The sequence below is a fragment of the Lepisma saccharinum genome, chromosome 15 (genome assembly GCF_977018435.1).
Source record: "Lepisma saccharinum chromosome 15, izLepSacc3.1, whole genome shotgun sequence".
Taxonomy (NCBI): Eukaryota; Metazoa; Arthropoda; class Insecta; order Zygentoma; family Lepismatidae; genus Lepisma; species Lepisma saccharinum.
Window position 1 is genome coordinate 45,590,440 of NC_139243.1, and position 22,471 is coordinate 45,612,910.

Here is a 22,471-nt window from a genome sequence, read left to right on the forward strand (position 1 = left end):
GAGGCGTTGCGGATTCGAAGGACAAACTCAACAAACGTACATTGTGAGGGAAATGCGTTTCAAGTTGTCAGGGGCGGTGCGAACTCCACAGAAAAGTGGTGAGAGTAGATCGGAAAGTTTTCTGCATGATTTCCAAAGTTTTTTTTGTGGAGTTCGCACTGTGCCTGACAACTTGAAACGCATTTCCCTCACAATGTACGTTTGTTGAGTTCATCCTTCGTATCGCAACGCCTCAAATGTGCAAAGGCAATGCAATCGTCAGAATTAACACACTTATTCAAAGTCAAACTGCTATGTAAACAATGAAGAATATAAAAATGTATTTCTTTCACTAGGACACCTAAGGATAGTCACGTGACCTGTGCATTCCAAGAAATACAAAATCTCAATGCGTACCCTTGAGAAAGTGCACCAGTATGCACCAAAATAGCGATATTAATGACCACATTAAACCTGTGTGAGATTGGGGGCGAACCTTGAAGATAAGGGCGCGTAACATTGAGGGTAAGCCTTTGAGGTGGCTGAGTAATGACAACGTGGTAGGGTGCTTGAGAACTTGGGTGAAACGATGACGTAAGTGCCAAGGAGTGTGAGGTCAAGGCATGACGTGAGGGTACGGGTGCGGGCGCATGAGGGTGAGGACAAGATCGGGTCTAAGGATGAGGGTGAGCCGTGACGGTGAGAGCGTATGTGAGTGGTGGGGTGTAAGGGTGACAGTGAGGAAGGATATTTCAAAATGGACACCTCTGGTGGTGAATGAGATTAAATGGAGATCCCACAGGCTCTGTGTAGGGTTAACCTGTCAATAAAAGTAAAATTTCACGATATTTGATGAGAAAAATTAATTAATTAATTTTGGGGTGAGTGGAAATATCAAAAAGTGATTCTCTAGAACCATCGTTTTCCAACCATCAGGTAATTTTTGAAAATTCTCTCGAATGGTTTTTGAGATAATCGTGACCAAATTTACACATGCTTAAGCTTACACAGTGCCGATGGAGATATTATTATTATTATTATTATTATTATTATTATTAATTAATCTTACATTTTTACAAGGGTATAATATCACATTAATACTAATCCCCTCATTTTAATATCATCCACAACATACGATTATATTCAAATATCCAAAATATTGATACTGTCCTTCCACTCTTCAATGCTCAATCTCTCATTTGGAATAAACTCTACAATTTACGATTGAATGTCGGCATGCAAGAGATAGATATTTGTCCACCAAAGATTATACTTTAAATAATGAAATATTAAATTTCCATTTAATACCGAACCAATTATTCCACCAATTCCCATTACGGGAAATTTTTCTCCAAGAGTTCCGTGAACCTTATCTAGAACCAAGTTGGGCGCACCCCTGCTTTAATCTCAGTGACTGAAACCCATTGATTTTCTATAGTTCTGGATGATATTAAATATACAATTCTTATCTTCCTTATAACAATCTGACGAATATTTACAATATGGTACTACGGTATTCCCCTTAGCTGTTTTTCTCAAGCGAAAGCATTTGAAAAACATACCCCCCCATGTCGCCCTTCTCGTTATTATTTAGGGGAACGCATCTCCCGACTCCCTCCGCTAACGACGACCGTGATTAATATATCACGGGAATGAAAAAATAAATGCCTCCATGTTTGTAATTTCAGATCGAGCTTTAACCAACTACGTCGAGTTGGTTAACGCACCGGATTTGTAGTTAAATCACAGGTCTTACATTTCCGATTCCCAACACCGGCAAAATAAATGTGTTCACCTGAAGACGAGAGAGAAGAAGTGTTCTCTCTCATAACTTAATGTTTCGTGTAATAAGTATAGTTTAAGCAATATTTATAATGTCCAATTAACAATGTATGCTAAATAGGCACACGCTCTAAATATACTTTATGCAAAATACCTGAAGGAGAATGTTATTGTGAAACACATACATTTTGTCATACATGTTTACCCTCTCCAGATATCAGGAAATTTTAATTGTGTTTTGCCATATAATATTTTTGTTTAATTTGTGGTAATGATTTTTACTTTATTTTCAGACTTTGTGAAATTATCTATAGAAAAATGCCTCGTATCATGATCATGCAGAGATGAACATATGTCAGAAGTTCACCTCCTTTGTCGACATCGAAACACTCAATTCCTTGATTGCTGCAAGAACCACCTTCACTTCATCAAGTGGCCATTCTTAGGATATATCAAAGGTAATTCACTCACAAACCCTGCAATTTTTCTTTGTTCTCTTTAAGGCCAGCCGCACACCGTATCCGACACGACGCGATGCAACACGAGTCACAAAGCGATACGATGAGTCATTTTGTTTGTCAGCTAAAATCTGATTGCAGATTTTGTTCATGTACGCAAGATAATTTAAGGGCCAAGTGGCCAAAATCAAGAATTCGGTACAATTTGGGGGTACTAATTTTCCATTATGCCACAGTTATATGAGAACACCAAAAAACTATGATTGCCATTTCAAAGTGGTAGCTAATATAAATGGCGGCCAATCCAAGATGGAGGAAGTTGACAAAAAAAAAATATGAAAATACTATATCTCTGAAACTAAATATCCGATTTCAATGTTATTTTCTATAAAAGAAAGCTAAAGATGTGTTTTATATTTAATGTTGTCTTAGATTTTACGATATTAGCAACCGTTAATTAGCAAATCGCAGATAAGTAAAACAAATGTATTTTTTACTAATAACAATATATGCTTATCATTCAATTACTTTTAACCTAAGCATCTGAGAAGAAAGTGTTCAAAACAAAAATTGTAATGAAATCTCTTATCTTTAATTTGGCATATTACGCTTGTTGATTTTGACCTTAGAATTCATAAAAACTGAAATAGTTATGTACGGTGTGCAGCGAATGCTTCTAGCCGGATGTTCATTTAGTCCTACTTAATCACACCTATTGTATTGTATCGACTATTGAACACCGTATTATTGTTAGATAACTGTAATAACATTTAATTAAAGCATTATTATTATTATTATTATTATTATTAACAGTAGTAGTAGTTGCAGTACTAATTAAAAATGAATAATTTTGTTTATTTGTTACCGGTTTCCATGCAAGAACGCTATTGATTGATTGAAATGAAAATTTTGGGTGCGTCAGCAGTTAGGCTACTTACACCAGTCATATTATAAGGAGCCAAGCCCCTTGCAATAGATATAATAATCAACATTTTGTGTCTGAGGACAAAAATTTCCTTACCCAGGTTAAAAACCGAGGCTGTATAGGGACACTCATCACATATAAGGACAACACAGCCCTATAAAGGATTTTACTGGCCTTAGGTCCAGACGCCAGGGTCTCGTTTGCCTACAAGACTGCATTTTCCAGGGTGTAGTACGAGGAAGTGAGGTCAACATTTACCTGTGTCACCCCTTACACCCAGGAAGAACATTAGAACATGCTAGTACTGTTTATTAGTTGTTACAGTCGAAACGTCTGCTTTCAAGAAATTCAAATCTATAAAAACAGAAGGCAGACCAGAGAAGTAGGTATATTATATGCGGGGAGTTAGCATCACTGAATAGAGCACATCCACCAAAAGACATACATTCTTAGACAGTTTTTTTACAACACTGCCGTGTACAGGAATTTTGAAAGAATGAAAAATGCACTATTTATGGGATGAACTATTAGCGACTAAAATTTCATCTCATTTGTCGAGCCAATTTTACTAATTTCAAGGCCTTAAGAAGACTTGAAGCAGATGCTTTATTCTACTATATGTTTTCTGAAAGTCCTTTCTCATCAAGTCTCATGATGAGAAACTCATCAAAAGGACTCTCACAGATGAACACACTGTATACATTAAGAAATGTGTTTTCTTGACGAAGAAAGCAAATACAAGAAAATATGAAAACAAGGGAAACACTCAAGTTGCTTATATAGGTAAGAAATTGCGTAAGATTTCAACTTAGAGAAGCGAGAAAAAAATCATCGCAATGACTACAAGCGAGATACTAGTTGCAGAAGCATGTTATCATAAATTTTGATACTTTGTCCGTACCAGATCCAAACCAGAAAAAAGAGGAAAATACTTAAGAACGTGATGAAGCAGGAAAATTGGCATGTAAAAGTTATGATTTATACGAGAAGATATATTCTTGAATCTGAGGATTGAACCTCAAAGTTACTTTCTCTCAAAACTAGTTTTAAGTATTAAAGGATGATGAAATAAAAGAGTCTGCCAAGAAAAAAATCATTTTTATCTCATACAAATAAATTGTTTCCCCTCTATTTTTTCCCAATATTGACGGCAATTCAATTCAATTTTACTTTATTAAAGGGCGAGATTCAGCAGCGGCTGTTCTACCATCAGGTAATCTCACTAAGGGCTTGCTACTTGAGAGATATGCTATGTGAGGACAGAAATCATCATCTAACGAGCATGCATTACGTAGTCATACCACTTTCATTCATATCCTTCTTTCAGAATCTTAGGAGATTCGCCACCTCGAATGCCTAGATTACTATGATGCATTGTGCAACATATAATATATGCTATTTCCAAAGGGGAAACATACCTTCCAGCAATGACTGTGAAGATTCTGACGGAAACGTTCAGGTTGTTTCAATTTTAAATCACATAGTCCATGGATGCAACCACTATAAATTGTTGTTGATGGGGAAATTGAACAATAGCAGAGAGGGTGCAATCATGTGAATATCACATTCTAGTAGCATATGACAATGCAGAACTTATAGAGGAGGAATCATTAAATGAGGTTAACACTTTGCATCGTGTCAAATGAAATTATTGTCCATAAAATTTCGTCCATATGCTTGCCACAAAGTTCTAGTACTAAAGTTATCCGGAGCAAGCAAGGAAGTGTTGCAAGGTCAGTTTCATATACGAGATTACATTTTAAAAGGTTTTATGGGGAGTTGTTCCTACACGACGCTGTATCTATTTGTAAAAGTTTAAAGTGGGGTCTGAACCACAATGTGCCTCCACCGGGCATCGAACCTTGATTACAAGGCGGCGACGATACCACTGCGCCATCTCTTTCTCTTTTTTAATATTCTTTATTTTATTCTTTAGTGTCTACTTACATGATCCTATGATTACATTATACATATATTAGATCTAAATTACATAATGTTCTAAACATTACAGAATTAGAAAATAACCTGCAAGAAATTTCCATAGATTGTTTTGCGGGTAGCTTGGTTCATCTGGTAATAATTCTCACTGTAGTAGTATTGCAACGAAATTTGCATTGTCAATGAATTATTTTCTGAATTGTAATAATATAGTTAGCTACTAAAAACTGGACAGCCCTTACTTTAGTAAGAGCGAGGTACACAAAATCTGGGTACAACAAATGATCTACAGCAAATGTATCACTCGATGTTCTACATATAGTACCAACACATTTACCAAATAAAAACTCTTGGTGAATCGTTTAAATTGCGTTTTTTGGATAAAAATACGTGAAAAATTGTGAAATATTGGGCATAAAGTCGAAATCTGGTCAAAGTAAACTCAATTTTACATAAAAAATACCCATTAACAACCCTGTAAACAGGGCGTTTCGAGCTATCGAAATTGAAACTCCGGTAATTGACCCTCTGATAAATTACTTGTTAGTAAAAATTAGCGAAATAAATATGTATATTTGTGTAGCCTATTTCCCCCCAAATACGAATCGATCTGTATACAGTTACTTCTATCACACTTTAGAATTACTTTATGAGCAGGGGTCTTCCCTTATTATTGCAGGGGATTTTAATTTTCCTCAGATAACAGGGGCGCATCAAACGAAGCTTGCGTAGAATTGAGTCATTTCATGTCACTCCACCTACTAAACAGCTTCAATGACATAAAAAATGATAACGAACGAACGTTAGGTTTGGTTTTAAGTCACAAGGGAATCCGATCCTCTCGTGCCAGAAGACATTCATCACCCAGCTTTAAATATTGACATTTCCATGACTAAATTTAAATCCATCACGAAAAATTTCAATTCAAGCAGAATATAACTATAACTTTAGGAATGCAGATTTTTTAAAAATGTATTATCTTATGAGAGCTGTAAATTGGAATGATCTGAAGAAATACACTAATATTAATGCCGCTATTGATAAGTTCTATGAAATGGTGTATGACATATTTAACAAATGCGTACCTTCAACGAAAACTCAACCAAAGAAATTTCCGAGCTGGTTCTCACGGGAAATTATAAAGAATATCAGGAAAATAGTATATCACAGGCAAAAATGGAAAAATAACGCTCCCCACGCTGAACATCATTATGAGAAATTTAAAGAACTTCAGAATATTGTTAAACGAGGGATTCAAAAAGCATATACGCATTATATTTCGAGCACAGAGTGTAACATACTTCATACCCCTAATCTCATCTTCAGCTTTGCCAAAAATATGAAAAAACAAAAAAGAGCAGAGCCTTTTTATATCAAGGTAAAGTACTTTCTGACACTGTAGAAGTAACAACAGCGTTTGCTAAATATTTTCAATCGGTGTACCGGCAGGATGATGGAAAAAATAAGACTTTGAATATTCAATCTTACAGTGAAATCGATAAACTGAACCTATCAGATATCAGTCTTCAAGAAATCGAAGATGCCATAAAAAATCTTAAACCGAAAAATCTATTGGTTCCGATAAAATTCCGCCTTATATACTTAAAGGATGCGGTGAGATACTCAAATACCCTCTGCACACGCTGTTCAATCTTGTACTCTCCACCTCAACATTTCCAGATATTTAGAAATTAGCAAACATTTCCCTGATACCAAAAACTAATAAGAAAAATGATGTAGAGAATTACAGGCCGATAGCAGTCCTGGCAGCACCTGCCAAGCTCTTAGAGCAAATTCTTTACAAGCACATGTCTTATCACATACGATCAGTGATCTCTCTTTATCAACATGGTTTCTTATGTAAAAAGTCTGCCTGTACCAACCTATCAGAAATCACTCATTTTATCGCAACCGCGATGGATAGCGGAGCTCAAGTAGATGTAATATACAGATTTTTCGAAAGCGTTTGATACCGTAAACCATAGAATCTTAATAGAAAAACTGAAATCATACAATCTATCGAATCCGATGTTACAATTGTGTCAATCCTACTTAACAAACCGCAAACAGTACGTCACGTTTCAGCGAAATACTTCCGATAAATTTGAAGCTACATCCGGAATTCCCCAAGGCTCTAACATTGGGCCCTTATTCCTTCTCATGTATATAAATGATCTTGACGAACATCTGAATCAATCGGATAAACTACTTTTTGCGGACGATTTAAAAATGTACAAAATAATTTGCAGTTACAGTGACTGCACCGAGTTACAAGCGGACATAAAGAGTCTTGTAGAATGGTGCGAAAGCAACAAACTAATCTTAAATAGCGAAAAATGCTACCAAATGTCATATACTCGAAACACTACATCAATAAACTACGAATATTGCATAAAAAAAACAAAAATTAAAACGGATAGAAACAATCAAAGATCTAGGAGTTCTGTTTGATTCTAAACTTACATTTCGCGGGCACGTTAACTTCATAACAAACGAGGCTTACAGACTTCTGGGATTTATAATGCGTACATGCAAAGAGTTCAAAAATGTCGGAAGCTTAATGATGCTCTATAATTCTTACATTAGATCGAAAATTGAATACGCAAGCATAGTGTGGCACCCTCAAACCCAGCAAGACATAAGCAAAATAGGACAAATTCAAAGTAAATTCTTAAGACACCTAAAGTACAAACTAGATGGTATTTACCCTCAAATGGAATCCCGTGAGAGCCTTCTCAGATATTTTAACCTAACAACTCTCAACAACAGACGCATCATGCATCAGCTTATTTTCCACCACAAAATTTTAAATAACCTCATTGAAGCTCCTTTCGTCCTGTCACAGCTCGACTTCTACGTCCTCTCAAGCAAATTAAGACCAAGGAGGCAACTCTTCAGCCTCTGTCCAAATAGAACCAACGCTCTGGCAATATCACCAATTTGGAACTGTGCAAAACATTTAATGATACCATCAAAAGTGAAGACAGTGTGGACTTATACTAAATATATTAAAATTACATAAATTACATTAGAACCTAAGACTTGTATGTTCGTTAAATGTTTTCAGTCTATATACTAAATTGATCTGTGCAATTTTTCAATAATGTTATCTCAAAATTATTGTATAATGAACGCCATAAATGGGTAATATACCTGTTGTGTTCAATTTCAGAAATAAATAAATAAATAAATCCTTTTGCTTATAAAGCAATAATCAAAGGGTCCGTGGTTCGAAACGCAGAAAAAAAGGCAAATAATGGATCGAAACCACTTCAATCTGTATGTACTGGCCCGCATTCTTTCCAATTCATACAAATTCCTTATTCTTTAGGTCAAATAGTCTAGTATTTCTCTATAGCTACATTCAGAGGGGGAAACCCCTCTTTAGGTTACTTCTACAAATGAAAATTTGAATCTCAAAAATCAATGCAAGTATCTTCATGTGTTAAAATATTACTGCCACTCGAGATCCATCACAAATGATTGCCTCCATTCAATATCATAATAGTATGGAGTAAGAGACTTTAGAAAAAGTCCTTTAACATTGACCGGCGAGGGAACTAACAATGAACCCTTTCTCCTCCTTCGCTCTGGCGTGAACCCTCAAGGTTTGGGGTGGAGGAAAATATTCTTCTTTTTTTCTGCTGCGAATTTCGTCCGAAAGCTCATATTTGGATCTCTGCGCCCAACGCATTCTTAACTGTCTTAGAGTAATTATTATTAATAACATGCTTTCTGCCCTTATGCTTCGTTGTCATAAAGGCTACATGGACTCTGTATACTGATAATTTATTCGCCTTTAAAGCGCACATAACTCCAAATATTGTGTTATAATAGCCTCTACCCCCGGTCTCTTCGTGACCAGTTGAATCCGATTAAATCCACATCCTCAATCATACCAAGTATGAGTCACCACCAATGCAAAATGGCGCACCATTACGTCATCGCCGACTGCAAACCTTGCATAACGCCATAACGTGGCTTAGAATAGCTAAAACTGTCTTCTCGTCAGTATTAAATATTGTTCACTAATTGAAAACGTATTAGCTTTAAGCTCCCACGACTGCATGAGTCATCTATGACTCATCCTCGGCTGTAACGCGTAAGTAAAGTACAACAATTGGGTTAGATTAGGGTGAAAATGGGTTCCATAATAGAACATTATTATTCACTAATTGAAAATCAATAACTCCAAGTACCACCACTGCATGAGTCACCCATGACTCATCTCCCTCCCCCTATAGTCTATTCCTATTTAATTAACAATAGCGCCCCCTTGATACTTAATTAAAATAAATTAAAAGCCATTAATGTCAATTAGAAACCCAAAAATCTTAATTAAAAACGAAGTTATCTTCAATAGATTCTACTATCTGTCTCATGCCTTTTTAAAGATCAATAGAACAATGATTCACTGTTAAATCACTTCTCCAGGTAGAAAGTTAATAAACTAAATATAATTATGTGAGTGAGTGAAAGTTCGGAACTTAAAAACATTATAGAATGTACTTATCCTTCTCCTCCATATCGTGGTTGCTCGGACACTTTAACGACGTGACTACCTGGAGGAAATACCACTTCAGAATCCAAAATGCGCTGCCTGAAGGGCTCCGAGGTCGCACAGAGGCTTCCTTCTTACGTCATTGTGTAAATGATTTTATTGACTTCTGGTGGCAATAATAAACATGATTCCATCAAACTGCTACAAATGAAAGTGAGGTAAACAAAATGACGGCTCCGCTCGCACTATGGTCCATGTCTTCAAATAACCGTACATTGAACTTTCAAAATCCACACCCTCGTCCAACTAGAGGTACATCCAAACTCATGTCGAGTTGGACATTTAAATGGTCAGTAAAGCAAGTTGGGAAAATTCTAATTGCAGATATTTTGCTAAGCATGCGTGCTCTAACGTAGAATCGATCAAGCCGACTCATTGTATAGGCAATTATGTACGTGTATACGTCTCTATTCGGACCTTTACCCATCCAAACACCTTGCAATTTAAACCCTTCAACCAGTGCCTGTAAGCTAGGTGAGGTATGGAACCCTGGATATTGGTCCTGTCTTCTTAGAGTATAATTAAAATCACCCACCAGCACAATGTTTTGACAAGAGCCATTTAATGCCTTTGACACTTCCGTAGCGTAGAATATATTCCGAGCATCTCTAGCGTTGGTACCTGATGGTGCATAAACATTACAAAAACATACATTGGTAATTTCGATACATATGATACGACCTGATGAATGATTGTAAACTTCAGATATGTGTAGGCCTTCTTTCACAAGTATGGCGGTTCCTAGCGAATTATAGGTTAAATTGTTGTGCACGGTATATTCACTACCCAGACAGAAATCATCGGTCCTAACTCCTTGCAGGAAAATGACATCCAGGTGACTTTGATTAATATAATTTAAGAATGCGTGATGCTTGACACTGGATTTCATTTTGTTAATGTTTATTGTTGCAAAATGATAGATGGGTATCGACATGCAGGAATCTTATATATTTCACACGGTGAGAATATTTTGTGCAGCACTGATTTTAAACTAGATACCCTTTTTAAATGCAATAAGACATAAGACAAACATAACCATAATAGTATTTTGAAGAGGATAACATACTTCATAACTATGATATGTTTGACATATATCACTCATTCACTTCAAGCGACCAATAAGAGCCGCCGCCAGATTTCTTACTTTGTTCTCTTGTCGCATTTAAAAGTTCTACACAGACGTCGAGACACTGGAGACGCCGAACGGTGAGAGCCACCTTGCTGCCATGTCGACGCCGTATCGTAACCAGGTAGACTGCGTTTCTTCATTTTTGCTCCTTTCGTTACTTTCCGCAGAGCTCCTGATGCGGGGGACGCCGTCGCGTAGATTCCACCTGCTACTGCTTGATTATCATCTGTCTGCTGTATCGGATTATGATTCACCCCTGTATTAACTTAAGGTGTTTCTTCCCCATTCTTCTCTGCCACGTGTGCTCCTTCCTTGGTATTCACTTCGTCCACAATGACGGGGAGAGAAACGTCGGCCTTGGTTTTCTGCACTCAGTTGTAAAGTGGAGTATGGTACGATAGTTTTAGGTACACCCTGAAGCGAAGATTGTACTTGCCCTCATTATCTTGGTCTCCAGAGTTTTCCAGGTTCACGGAAGTATAGTGGGTGTCGGAGTCAGCATTTCATTTTCTCAGCAGCCGGCACATTCCTCGGAGCAGGACGTGCCACACCGGCATAGGACGTATTGTCAGTTTTGTCAATTTGACTACGTCGGGACGGACACGTCGCGTAAAAATGGTCACTAAGGTCACAATAAGAACACATACGGCCTTTACCGCTATATGTCATCCAGTATCGTTCTGCATTGATTGTGACGTACGACGGAATCGCACGAGTCAGATTCATGTTTGCTATTTTTTGACCAGTTCCTACAGGGAAAATATGATCACTGGAATATAGTTCATCGTCCAAAGATATTATTTCACCGTACGTACTCAGCACCAATCGAATAGTCATCGGACAGTTCACTTGGTACAACGTGCACTCTGTCACGTAAGTTGCATCCGCCAACGTAACAAGCACTGGACAATCCTTCTCTTCCTCACTAAACGTATTCACTCCGTTTGACTGCCGCAACAACTGTTCACACACTACTTTCGAGAGTAGTTTCAGAAAGATACAACGTCTGTAAGTGTCTGCTTCAATATTTACTACATGTTCCGGTTTCAATTTCATCGTCTTGCTAATCCAAGTGGTAATCGCACTTGACTGAAATTCAGTTTCAGTGAGTATACTCTCTTGATTACCTTGTTGGCAGCGCCGCCTGTTTCACCTCTACCGGACTCGCAAGTATACGCACTACGTGACCTCGTGCTACTAGAGAGACGCATAATTACAACCGTCTCGCACCAATGCTTTAGTCAGACTATATCTTTTGACCATTGGAGGCTTTGTGCATTGAATCTCCTAAGGTTCCTCAAGAAGGATATCAATGGAAATAGTAGGGTGGAATTAGGATGAAATCAGGAAGTAATTACTACGGAAATGATCATTTGGGGTGTTGCTCATCTACTTCAGGGTAACTTAGCCAGAATGCCAAAACCGTACGCTTTGGGGAAAAATATATACCAAGGGAAGAATAAGAGGAACTACTATGCTTTGTCATGAATGTTATTTACCCCAAAAACCTTATCAGAAGTTTATTATTTATCCATCGTATTATAACAGTAGCTGAAACGTGTTACATTTCATTGTATGAAGGTATAATAGAGCGTACAATTCGAATCGTAGAAGTACAGGCTAACGCGTAAGTCACCTTACACATTACAGATGAAACTAATGACAGAATGACTACGCAATTTATATGAATCCCTTGAGTTGCAGAGGGCAAGACTTCGGATTTTTCTATATACCTTTCATATCTGTCTTTATGTGTTAAGCAGTTTCATGAATCGGTTCTATCTTAGCCAAAAGATCCTCTTCCATCTTCAAATTGTATTCCTGTATATCAACCCTCACACAGTTTGTAAGTAGCAAATTCAAAGTACGATTACGTGGCGAAATAAATACCGTAAGGTCAATATTAGAAAAAAATAATGAGAATCCAAATTGATTATATGTGGGGTTCCAGAGTTCGAATCCGCCCTGGGTATCAGTGTTCTTTGTAAGTCTCCCTCCATAAATTTCATTACCACTCATCAATCTCCTTATCGTCGCGATTAGCTAAGAGTGGCATGTATTTTGGTGGATGTGCTCCATTCAGTGATGCTAACTTCCCGCATATAATATACCTACTTCTCTGGCCCGCCTTCTGATTTTATAGATTTGACTTTCTTGAAAGCAGACGTTTCGAATGCAACAACTAATAAACAGTACTAGCATGTTCTAATGTTCTTCGTAGGTGTAAGGGGTGACCATTTTTAAGCACAGGTAAATGTTGACCTCACTTCCACTTACTATAACTGGAAAATGCATTCTTGTAGGCTAACGAGACTCTGGCGTCTGGACCTACGGACAGTAAAATCCTTTGTAGGGCTTTTGTATATTATACATCCTTTGTATATTTAGTAAAACTTCATATCCAGTAAAGGGCCAGTGCTTCATTGTCTTGCTTTATTTTATTTGGCTTGCTAAGCACTCCACCACGGAGGCCGGCAAAAGGCCAGTCTTGATTCATTCGTATGTAATACCATATAAATCTGGAGGAGTTTTCTTTCGTTTACGAGCAACATATTCTAATTCATCCAGAGTGAATGGCAATTCGAATGCCCAAGTTTCTAGGTAAGGCATAGAGTTTAGTAACTGACAGAGATTACCTTCAACTGTATCTGGTGTCAACTTCCGGTGAAATTCTTTTATCCAGGCAAAGCTGATATCTCCTCCAAAAATAATGACAAGTGTTACTATTGGACATATTTTTTATTATTTTCCAAGTCACTGAAATAGAATGATATTTAGTTAATGTAGAGCAAAATGGTTTCCAAATATATGATTTTGATTTCTTTAGAAATCTCCGAGTTTTTGCTGCAGGTTCTTTGTATGTAATGACGTTTTTGATGGTTGGGTCCACCTTATAATTTATAATTTTTTACAATAATTTACCCATTTCTGACATTCCGTTGACCACCAAGAAGACACTTTTGTTCTCCAATGTGTAATACGATACTTTTTGTTTTAACAATTAATTCTTTATTGCATTGTTTACATTTCCGGAGAATCTTTGTCATTCAACTCTTCTTGAAACATATTGACTTTTGTTTTTTCCAGAGCACATAACAAACCATGTTATATTTTCTTTATGTTGAAGGTTATCATAATTGGCATGTGATTACTGTTGTAACAATTCTCTAGTACAGTCCAATGAATTTTTGAAGCTATATCATTAGAGGTAAACGTTATGTTCGGAGCACTCGGCTGTTCATTAGGTCTTGAAATAAGTGTAAGTGTTCCGTCGTTGAGTAATACAGCTGAAGAGTCTTCTAAGTAATTATACAAATCTTTACCAGATCGATCAGTTAGTGAACAGCCCCAGATAGGGTGGTGTGCATTAATGTCCCCTGCCAGCACAAATGAAGTGTTTGGTGGAAGCTATCCGACAATATATTGCCACATTGTAACAGGTATGTGCACTGTAGGAGGGCAATAAATTGATACATAAGACGTAATAGACATCTGTAATCTGAATTTGACGGTGTATATTTTGAAACGAAATAATGTCATACTGTATATTTCTTTTAACACCTATATCTGAACCACTATATCCATCTAAACGATCAACTCTTATCCAATTGTAACCTTTAAACTTCAATGTTGAGTCAGTTTTGAACCACGTTTCTTGTATAAGGAGGACATCTGCCGAAAAGTAGAATAAAACATATTCTATATTGTGTCTATGAGAAATTAAACTTCGTATATTCTCCATTGTAATATTTAAAGACTTTGTCTGGCATGCTGGTTGTTTAAATAAGTATTGCAAAATACTTGTAGCAATGCAAGTCCAGTCTTGCACTGTCGAAGTCCCTGCTAAGCTACATAAATGTTCTATAAATAACGAAAACCTATTTATGATTTTTTTAGAATTTTGTTCTTGTGCCAGATTTGTCAGGATAGCTTGAGTCGCCACTGCAAGAACAAAGAATTTATGTTGTTGGCATGTTGTCGACAAACCAGTCTTTTCGATCCTGACAGAGAGTAATCTGGTTCTGTCATTCTCCTTTTATATTCATTTTGTGAAACTGATTTCAAAGTTTGGAAAGATTTCTGGCGTTTTGATTGAGAAGACTCAGTCTCTTCTAAATGTTCTCCAGCTTTCTTTCAGCTGTACAATGGCCTTTTATTAGATACACTGTATTGATCATGTTGAATTACATTATTATGACATGAGGTGCTACTCGAATTGTTAAATATCGACGCATATGTAAATGGCATCACTGTTTTTTCTATTTCCTGAACATGGCCAGTAGATATCTGTTCATATCCATACCTATTATTATTTTTGGGGACTTTCTTCAAAGCTTCGTTAAACGTAAAATTCTGAACTGTCATGAGTTTGATTATTTCTCTTTGGCGTTCATTTTCAGAACAGTTTTTGTTATTTGCAGTGTGCTCCTGTTTACAATGGAAACATTTGATCTTATTTGTGCAAGAGGACGATTCATGATTCTCACCACACCGTTTGCATTTCAATTTACTTTCGCAATTTACCCTAAAATGCCCATAATATTAATAATTAGTGCACTGTTTCATCAAGGGCATATAACGATCAATATCAAACTTTAGGTAAAACAATGTGACATATTGTGGTAAGAATTGGGAGTCGAATGTTACAATTACTGTTCTAGTTGGAACAGCAATGCGAGTACCCTCCTCGTACTTATATTCAAAGTGCGTCTTACCTTGATGACTTGGCCATTGACGAATTTATATTTTGCAGAATTTCATCATCACTTATTGGCTGATAAACACCTTTCATAACTCCCATTCTTCTTACGATGTGAGATGGAACAACACCATCAAAATTTCTCTGAAACAGTATTGGATTCGAAAGAAAATCATTTGCAAAATTTGATGTCTTAAATGTGAGTGTCGCTAGATTTTTCCAAGCCTATCTATCCCATTTAAACCTCTAATATTTTCTTTGCTGATTATTTGACCTAATTTTAAAATGTGCAATTGTCCAATTTTTTCTTTGCCTTTTCCATCTGAGGCACCCTGGTGTCTAGATTACATAAATATTTCATACGGACTACATGATTTCTTCTGTACTTTAATTCATCTTTCACATAAACTGTTCTGGAATTTGTTTCGCTCATTTGTAGAGTGCTATCTATATTACTACACTCAGAATTCAACTTATTAACTTCTTCTATAGAAAGTTCCATGGTACTGAAGTCCGTGTCCATGTTGGATTCAGTTGATTTTGTACTAGCAAATTTGATCTTACGGCCTTTAGAGTTTTACATTAATTAATGTTCACATGACCGCATGTACGTACATTTAGAAAGACAGCAATCCTCAAACGGTAAACAAAACAGTCTTGAATTCCAACTAAGAACACAAAATTTTCTTCCGCACAAATCACTTATGCAAACACATCTGTAACCAAAGACTCAATCCGAAGAGCCTTATGTTAAACCTTACCCGAGTCGGTTTGCAACAGAAATGATTCGTCGCGTCGCGTCGTGTCGGATCCGGTGTGCGGCTGGTGTAACTGGTATGGTGTGTATTAGGATTACGGCCCGTTTCTCCTTATTGAGTTTTCACCCCCCCCCCCCCCGCAATACAATTTCCCGTTATTTATGTGACACTAACAACTTATTTGTGGAATGCTACCCCAAATGTAAAGTTAGAAGATAAAATGAAATAATACTTATTAGTAGTTACTTCCTATTGAAACCATGAGTGTAACGCTTTGCCTCAATTCCTGAAGAAATGTTGTCCAAATATAAAAAAAAAATGACTTTTGTACTTGATACAGAGTCTGAAGAAGACCTTGCTAGAAGGTTGAAACGTTACGTTTAGTTTATGTTTTTAATAAAATAAATTACTGCCTTGGTCAGCATATTTAGTTTTTCATAATCATGGAAACAAGGCTTAATGGTGTTATAATTGTCCAAATATAGTAAAAATACATTGCGTTTGTTTTGGCTCTGAACCGAGAAAGCGTGTGACATGCCGTGACATAGAGCAGATGTCGGCATTTTCGTCCCGTAACGTCTCGCTTATTTACGCACATATCTTTAGCATGTAGCCAATTATGGTTATACCGCATAAAGAGTACTAACCTGTAAGTTGTTCACGCGCTATCTCAGCCCAGAGACAAAACGAAAGCACTGTATTTCTAAAGTACGCAGGGAATTTCTAGTTGACAAGTATGCATGAATTAATTGATTGATTTATTTAGTTTATTTTACTTCGTGTTTTTGTGCCTCTTGGCTAATTTGCGAAGATACGGATGAGGGATGAAATGATCTCTTTTTTTTTTTTTTAGGAAAATCTCTATAAGAACTAGACCATGTGAAAACCAAATATTGAACTGAAAAATACATTTTAAAAATTATAGAAAGTTAATCATACATCTTAGAATGGACATTTACAAACAACCAAGCCCGAGCGGGATTCGAACCCGGGACCCCTAGCATCGCAGCGCGATGTGCTGACCACTCGGCCGCGGGGTCCGGCAAGTATGGATGAAGAACAGCGTACAATGAGCAGAGTTATTAACATATAAACAAAAGCGTAAGTGGTGGATCGTAACAACAGACTGATAAATTCTCCAGACTGTAACTATTTTGCTTCTCTTAAGGTATGCTATTCACGATTACAGTTTGTACCTCAAATGCGGAATCGCCCTTTATGTAGCTATCTGCTTTGAACTTTGTCAACAGAAAAGTAATTTATTTTCAGGAGAGTTGATTAAGAAAAGCATATAGTACAAGATATAAGAATAGTCCTCAAATGGCGTGTAGAATCTATCATTATTTTTGGTAATTAAAAATTGCGTATCAATGCTGATAAATGAAGCAAACACATCTGAAATATTTTAGTAATAATTTCTTATATTGTCTCTTTTTTCTTAGGGAAATCTCTATAAGAACTAGACCACTTGAAAACCAAATATTGAACTCAAAAATAAATTTTAAAAATTACAGAAAGTTAATCATACATCTTAGAATACTTCAACTCTAGTCAAGATGGAGAAAACTACCGAACTCAAAGAGGACCCGTTTTTTACGAGAAATACAATTCTACTTAGAAGTTGGAGATCTGGGGTTTATCTAATAAAGATAGCTGCGTTGTTTGTGATTTCAGCTCTACAGAAAAATGAAATCAAATACAAGATCTCAACTGATGACATATCTGCTGGAAAATTTGATGATCTGGTCTTCAAGTTTACTTATAAAGAAGATGCGGTGTCCTGGTTTTTGCAAGTGAGACACAGAGAGATCGATACAAAGATAACTCTCAGGGATCTATTCTCACAAACAGGTACCTTCAGTCTTAGAACTTATTTCCACTCATTTCTGTACATTAGAAAACAACCAGAGCACAGTGAAAATGTGGAGAGCAGGTATATCATATTCACCCCTGCAGTTCTTGACTTCAACAGCAACCAAGTGGAAGAGGAAAGTCTTACAATATCATCTGGCAATACTTATCTAAGGTTCAAGAGGGTAATGGAAGAACATGATCTCTTGGATATACGCAAATACATGTTTCAGATACAACCGGATGATTTTATCAAACGCCATCTAAGAAATACACCTGGAGCAACTGATGATAACATAGAAGATTTTCTGAAGAATTTGAGATTTGCTGTGAGACAACCAACAGAAAGGCAACTGGAATATATACTGTTGGAGAAAGCGGGGAAAGCAAATACAGGGATTCAACCAGAAACTTTGAGAGAGAGGATTTGCCAGAACTTGCACATATGGGCTAGACAAGTCACACCCGAAACTAACTACTTTACACAAACTGAAGTTGCTGAAATTTATTTGCAAATTTTGTCGGACGCTTTCAAGGAAACAATAATGTTAGACGGCATTGAACTTTGCCGGTATTCCACCATTAATGAAAGTGTTTTTTACATGATTCCGTCCTCCTTGAGGCTTTGTTGTAACAGATTAATTGGGTATCCAATGGGTTTCGAGGAAAGGTTTGTGTTACGGCTAGGAGATTTGGTGAAAGTGCAGGGTATTATCATTCCTTATCTTCCATTCAAGAAGGCCACAATAATAATTATTGTGTGCGAACAGACAGACGTTACAGTTGAGGCAAAGAAAGTCATAGAATATTTGATAGCAAAGATGCAATATAAAAGTACTGCTTCCAGCACCAGTACGATGGTAACGGATATTTCAAAGTTAATTTTCGTCTTAAGTGATGAGACCATGAAACACTTGATAGAAAGCCACGATCTTCGTTTCTTCGAAGATGATACGTCCTTTGAAAGCCTATCAAGTGTAACTCAAGCACTCCTTATGAAGAAAGTTGTCATATTTCAAGGTGTTCCTACACCTCTCAATAACTTATGCAATAGTGTTGTCAAGGCTGGTTTGAATTCGCATCATACTGAATTATTGGTATCAGAAACCAATATCGTTGTCGGTAAATCTGTACTTAAAACCGAGGATATAATACACTTCTTTGTCCCACGAAAAATCTATGAACAAAGTACTTTGCAAGAGAAATGTTTAGTTCACGAAATTGATATATTGGGAAAATTAGACAAAAAGTTAATTGTTGTAATTGCAGCAGAGCCAGGAATGGGGAAAACCTCTCTGCTTTATCGTGTAGCTGAAGAATGGAAAAGGAAGAATACTGATCAATGGGTCATCAACGCAAGCCTAAATGATGTTGGTATTAAGCTTAAGGAAAAGAACATAAATGAAAACATACCCAATTTCATGGAGCTGTTGATTGATATTTTCTTGGAAGGTGAAACCTCACTCTCAAAGTACTTCTTTCGGCATAGCCTTGAAACAGGAAAGTTCCTGCTCCTCTTGGATGGATATGACGAGGTAGAATCAAAAGTCGAAAGAGAAAACGTATGTGTATTCCTAAATAGACTGAAGGAAAACTCACGTGGACAGGTAATAATAACCACAAGACTTAACTTCAAGGAAGAGCTGGAGGAGGCAACGTCATCAGTTGCCTACCGCTTGGAGCCATTGACCGTAAAGGAACAAGAGAACCTCCTAGGAAAAACTTGGATCAAGAATCTGGGATTTTCATCAGATGAAAATTCAGAACGTGTCAACGTGTACGCAAGTGAAGTCGTTAAGATTTACATTCAGGATGTCGGTGAACAAGGGATCCCTTTGCAAATAATGTTGCTAGCGGAGGTGTATGAAGAAGATTGTAAACTCTATTGCAACGATACAACACATGAGTTAAGAACAAATCATATAAAGAACATATTTGTGCTTTATAGAAGATTTGAAATTAAAAGGTGTGAGAATTTTGTTTCAGAAAACATACCTTCAGACAATAAATCTTTCAGGGAGAGTCTAAAAGAAACTATCTTAGAGGAGCATAGAAATATATGTAGGAAAGTAGCCATAGAAAAGATGCTGCGACGCTCTGAAGATCTGTGTAATTGCTGTCTGTTAAAGGAATCAAAGAAGTTTCTGTTGACAACAGACGACTATATTTTTAGAATTGGAATTTTGCAAAAATGTGAAGGGAATAAAATGTCCTTTATTCACACTACATTTGCAGAGTATTTTCTCGCCTTACATCTCTTCACCGAAGGCATATCATGCCCAGAATGTTTGAATGTAATAAAAGAAGAATTTTATCAAAGTAGCTATTCTCTCATACGAATGTTTGTGGATAACATGTTAGCAAGAAATAATAGATTTCTGGAAGCTGTTACTCTGAATGATATAGTGGTTCTTGAAGAGGAACTAAAAAATGGAACAGCAATTGACAAAAGAGATGCCCTGGGAAGAACTCCCTGCCACCTAGCAGCTGCCCTTGCAAACGTAGAGGCACTTCAGTTTCTGCTAGAAAGTGGGTGCGATATAATGGCAACAGACAAGCTTGGGTTTACATCTTTAGATATTTCTCTGAAACAACGTAACAAGAAAATGTGTAGGCATTTCCTAACTTTGAGAGTAAAACTTCAATTAACAAGGGAGCAGGTATCTCAGTTAGAAAAGTGCATAGAGGAAGAAAATGAATGCACGTGAACTAAGGCACAGTAAAGCTTGAGTCATCACATATACTGACATTCCTACTTCCTTTGAAGTATTCATTGATTTCAAGATGGCTGAACATAATGCCGTATTAAAACTTTACTGAATGTTTATTCAGTTTAAAATATATCAGCACTTATCTCTCCAACATGTTATGTTATTATGTTAATAAGATAAAATATGGTACGTACACAAATGATCTGATGTCTGGCAATTATTGATCAAGTACAGTAAATACTTTGTAGATTTTCCATTCTGTTCGGAGGGTGACAACGTGCGCATTATTCATATGTTTTCCGCGTTTTGGAAACGTAACAATTGATAAGTTTACGGAAAGAACATTTCCTGATGAACTGTGATAACCACTCACCTTCGTTTTAATGCAGGATTTTCGGACAACTATCCAAAATGCTGGAAAATGAATTAAATCTTAGTTCTTATAAGTGCATTGTGCTTAAGTGCAATTCTAGAAAGCTTCTTTGGCAGAATTATTTCATTTTATGTATATGCAGTGTACTACCTAATGTCTAGTGGCATTCAACCTTTGTCCTCGGATTTTGTTGTTTGTTCAGTGTCTGTAAATCTAGTCTCAGGTACATTCTTTTATGTTGTTTGGACCGCTCAAGCCCTTTTTAGTTGTTCACCTGGAAAGGAGATCTTTAATGTGGTCAAGAATATATGAATCTAATGGTGTTAAACATGACAATGGCCTTCTCTTGGATAGCTTTCACACCCAAATCACTTGCTCCGTGGTACCCAATGTCATTGCGTGCCAGTCATTTGTAACCATGCTGAAACAAATCGAACATAAGTGCCTGTGCAAGTTGGAAAGTTAAGGAGAGATTCGTGCAGAGGTTGCATAACTAATGTAGGAAACCCAAGGAATTTGTAACAGTATTTTACATTTTTACTTCCTGAACTTATCGGCGGAACCCGCTGTATTTGGCCACCTGCTACGGAACTGTTACTTTGAACAAAACAAATTAAAATAAAGTATTCCCACGTATGTTTGAGAGAAGGAAATTTACAATACTTCATTTCATTGTTATCATTAATCGAAAAAAATTGAATCCAGTATGTTCTACTGATGTTTCTGTACACATGCAATACTTTTATTTATATTTAGACATTTCATAATATAACAGTGTTGTGCACAAACTTTAGGTTCACTGTAATGCCGGTAAGTTTGAGATTTGTGTGTAAAAGGAATAACCAATTTCATATTGTGCTTTTAGTGAAGCATTCTATAAATTTTATAATTTTACAAAAATATATCATAATATTTGTAAAATATATTTGTAAGCTTTGTATAGCCTATTGTTTTACACACTGTGCGAATTTAGCATTTTGTTTTGGGGAGGGGTGATGCCCACTCAGTGGCGTATTTGTGATTGCACATTGAAAGGTAGGTTTTATTGGGTATGGATATTTGTATACAAGTTACCAGTCCAGGCTCGTACCCAAGAGCCATGAAATATTTTAATGCGAACCTATAAAAAAATTACAAAAAAAGACGGACGGTTTTTTACATTTTGCAGAATTTCAATTTTCTTCTTGTATGAATGAATGGGTTGTTTCTGGAGAGAGGCAGACTCCTCCAGAAGTCTGCAGTGTCGTATTTTTAGCAATTTTAGTTTTATAACCATTTATGCAAAGTTACCAAACATCCCAATTCGG

At 36.6% G+C, this 22,471-nt stretch overlaps 1 protein-coding gene across 1 annotated transcript in view; it reads left to right on the forward strand.

Annotated features, from left to right (window-relative positions):
- The window catches only part of LOC145999227 (uncharacterized), a 29,513-nt gene extending 8,725 nt beyond the window's left edge, over positions 1 to 20,788 (forward strand). The window contains exons 3-4 of the mRNA XM_083136162.1: positions 2,055 to 2,219; positions 17,672 to 20,788. Of these exons, the coding sequence (XP_082992288.1) occupies positions 17,786 to 20,788 (3,003 nt within the window). The 5' untranslated portion in view covers positions 2,055 to 2,219; positions 17,672 to 17,785. The remainder of the gene's footprint in view (positions 1 to 2,054; positions 2,220 to 17,671) is intronic.
- Positions 20,789 to 22,471: the final 1,683 nt, after the last annotated feature.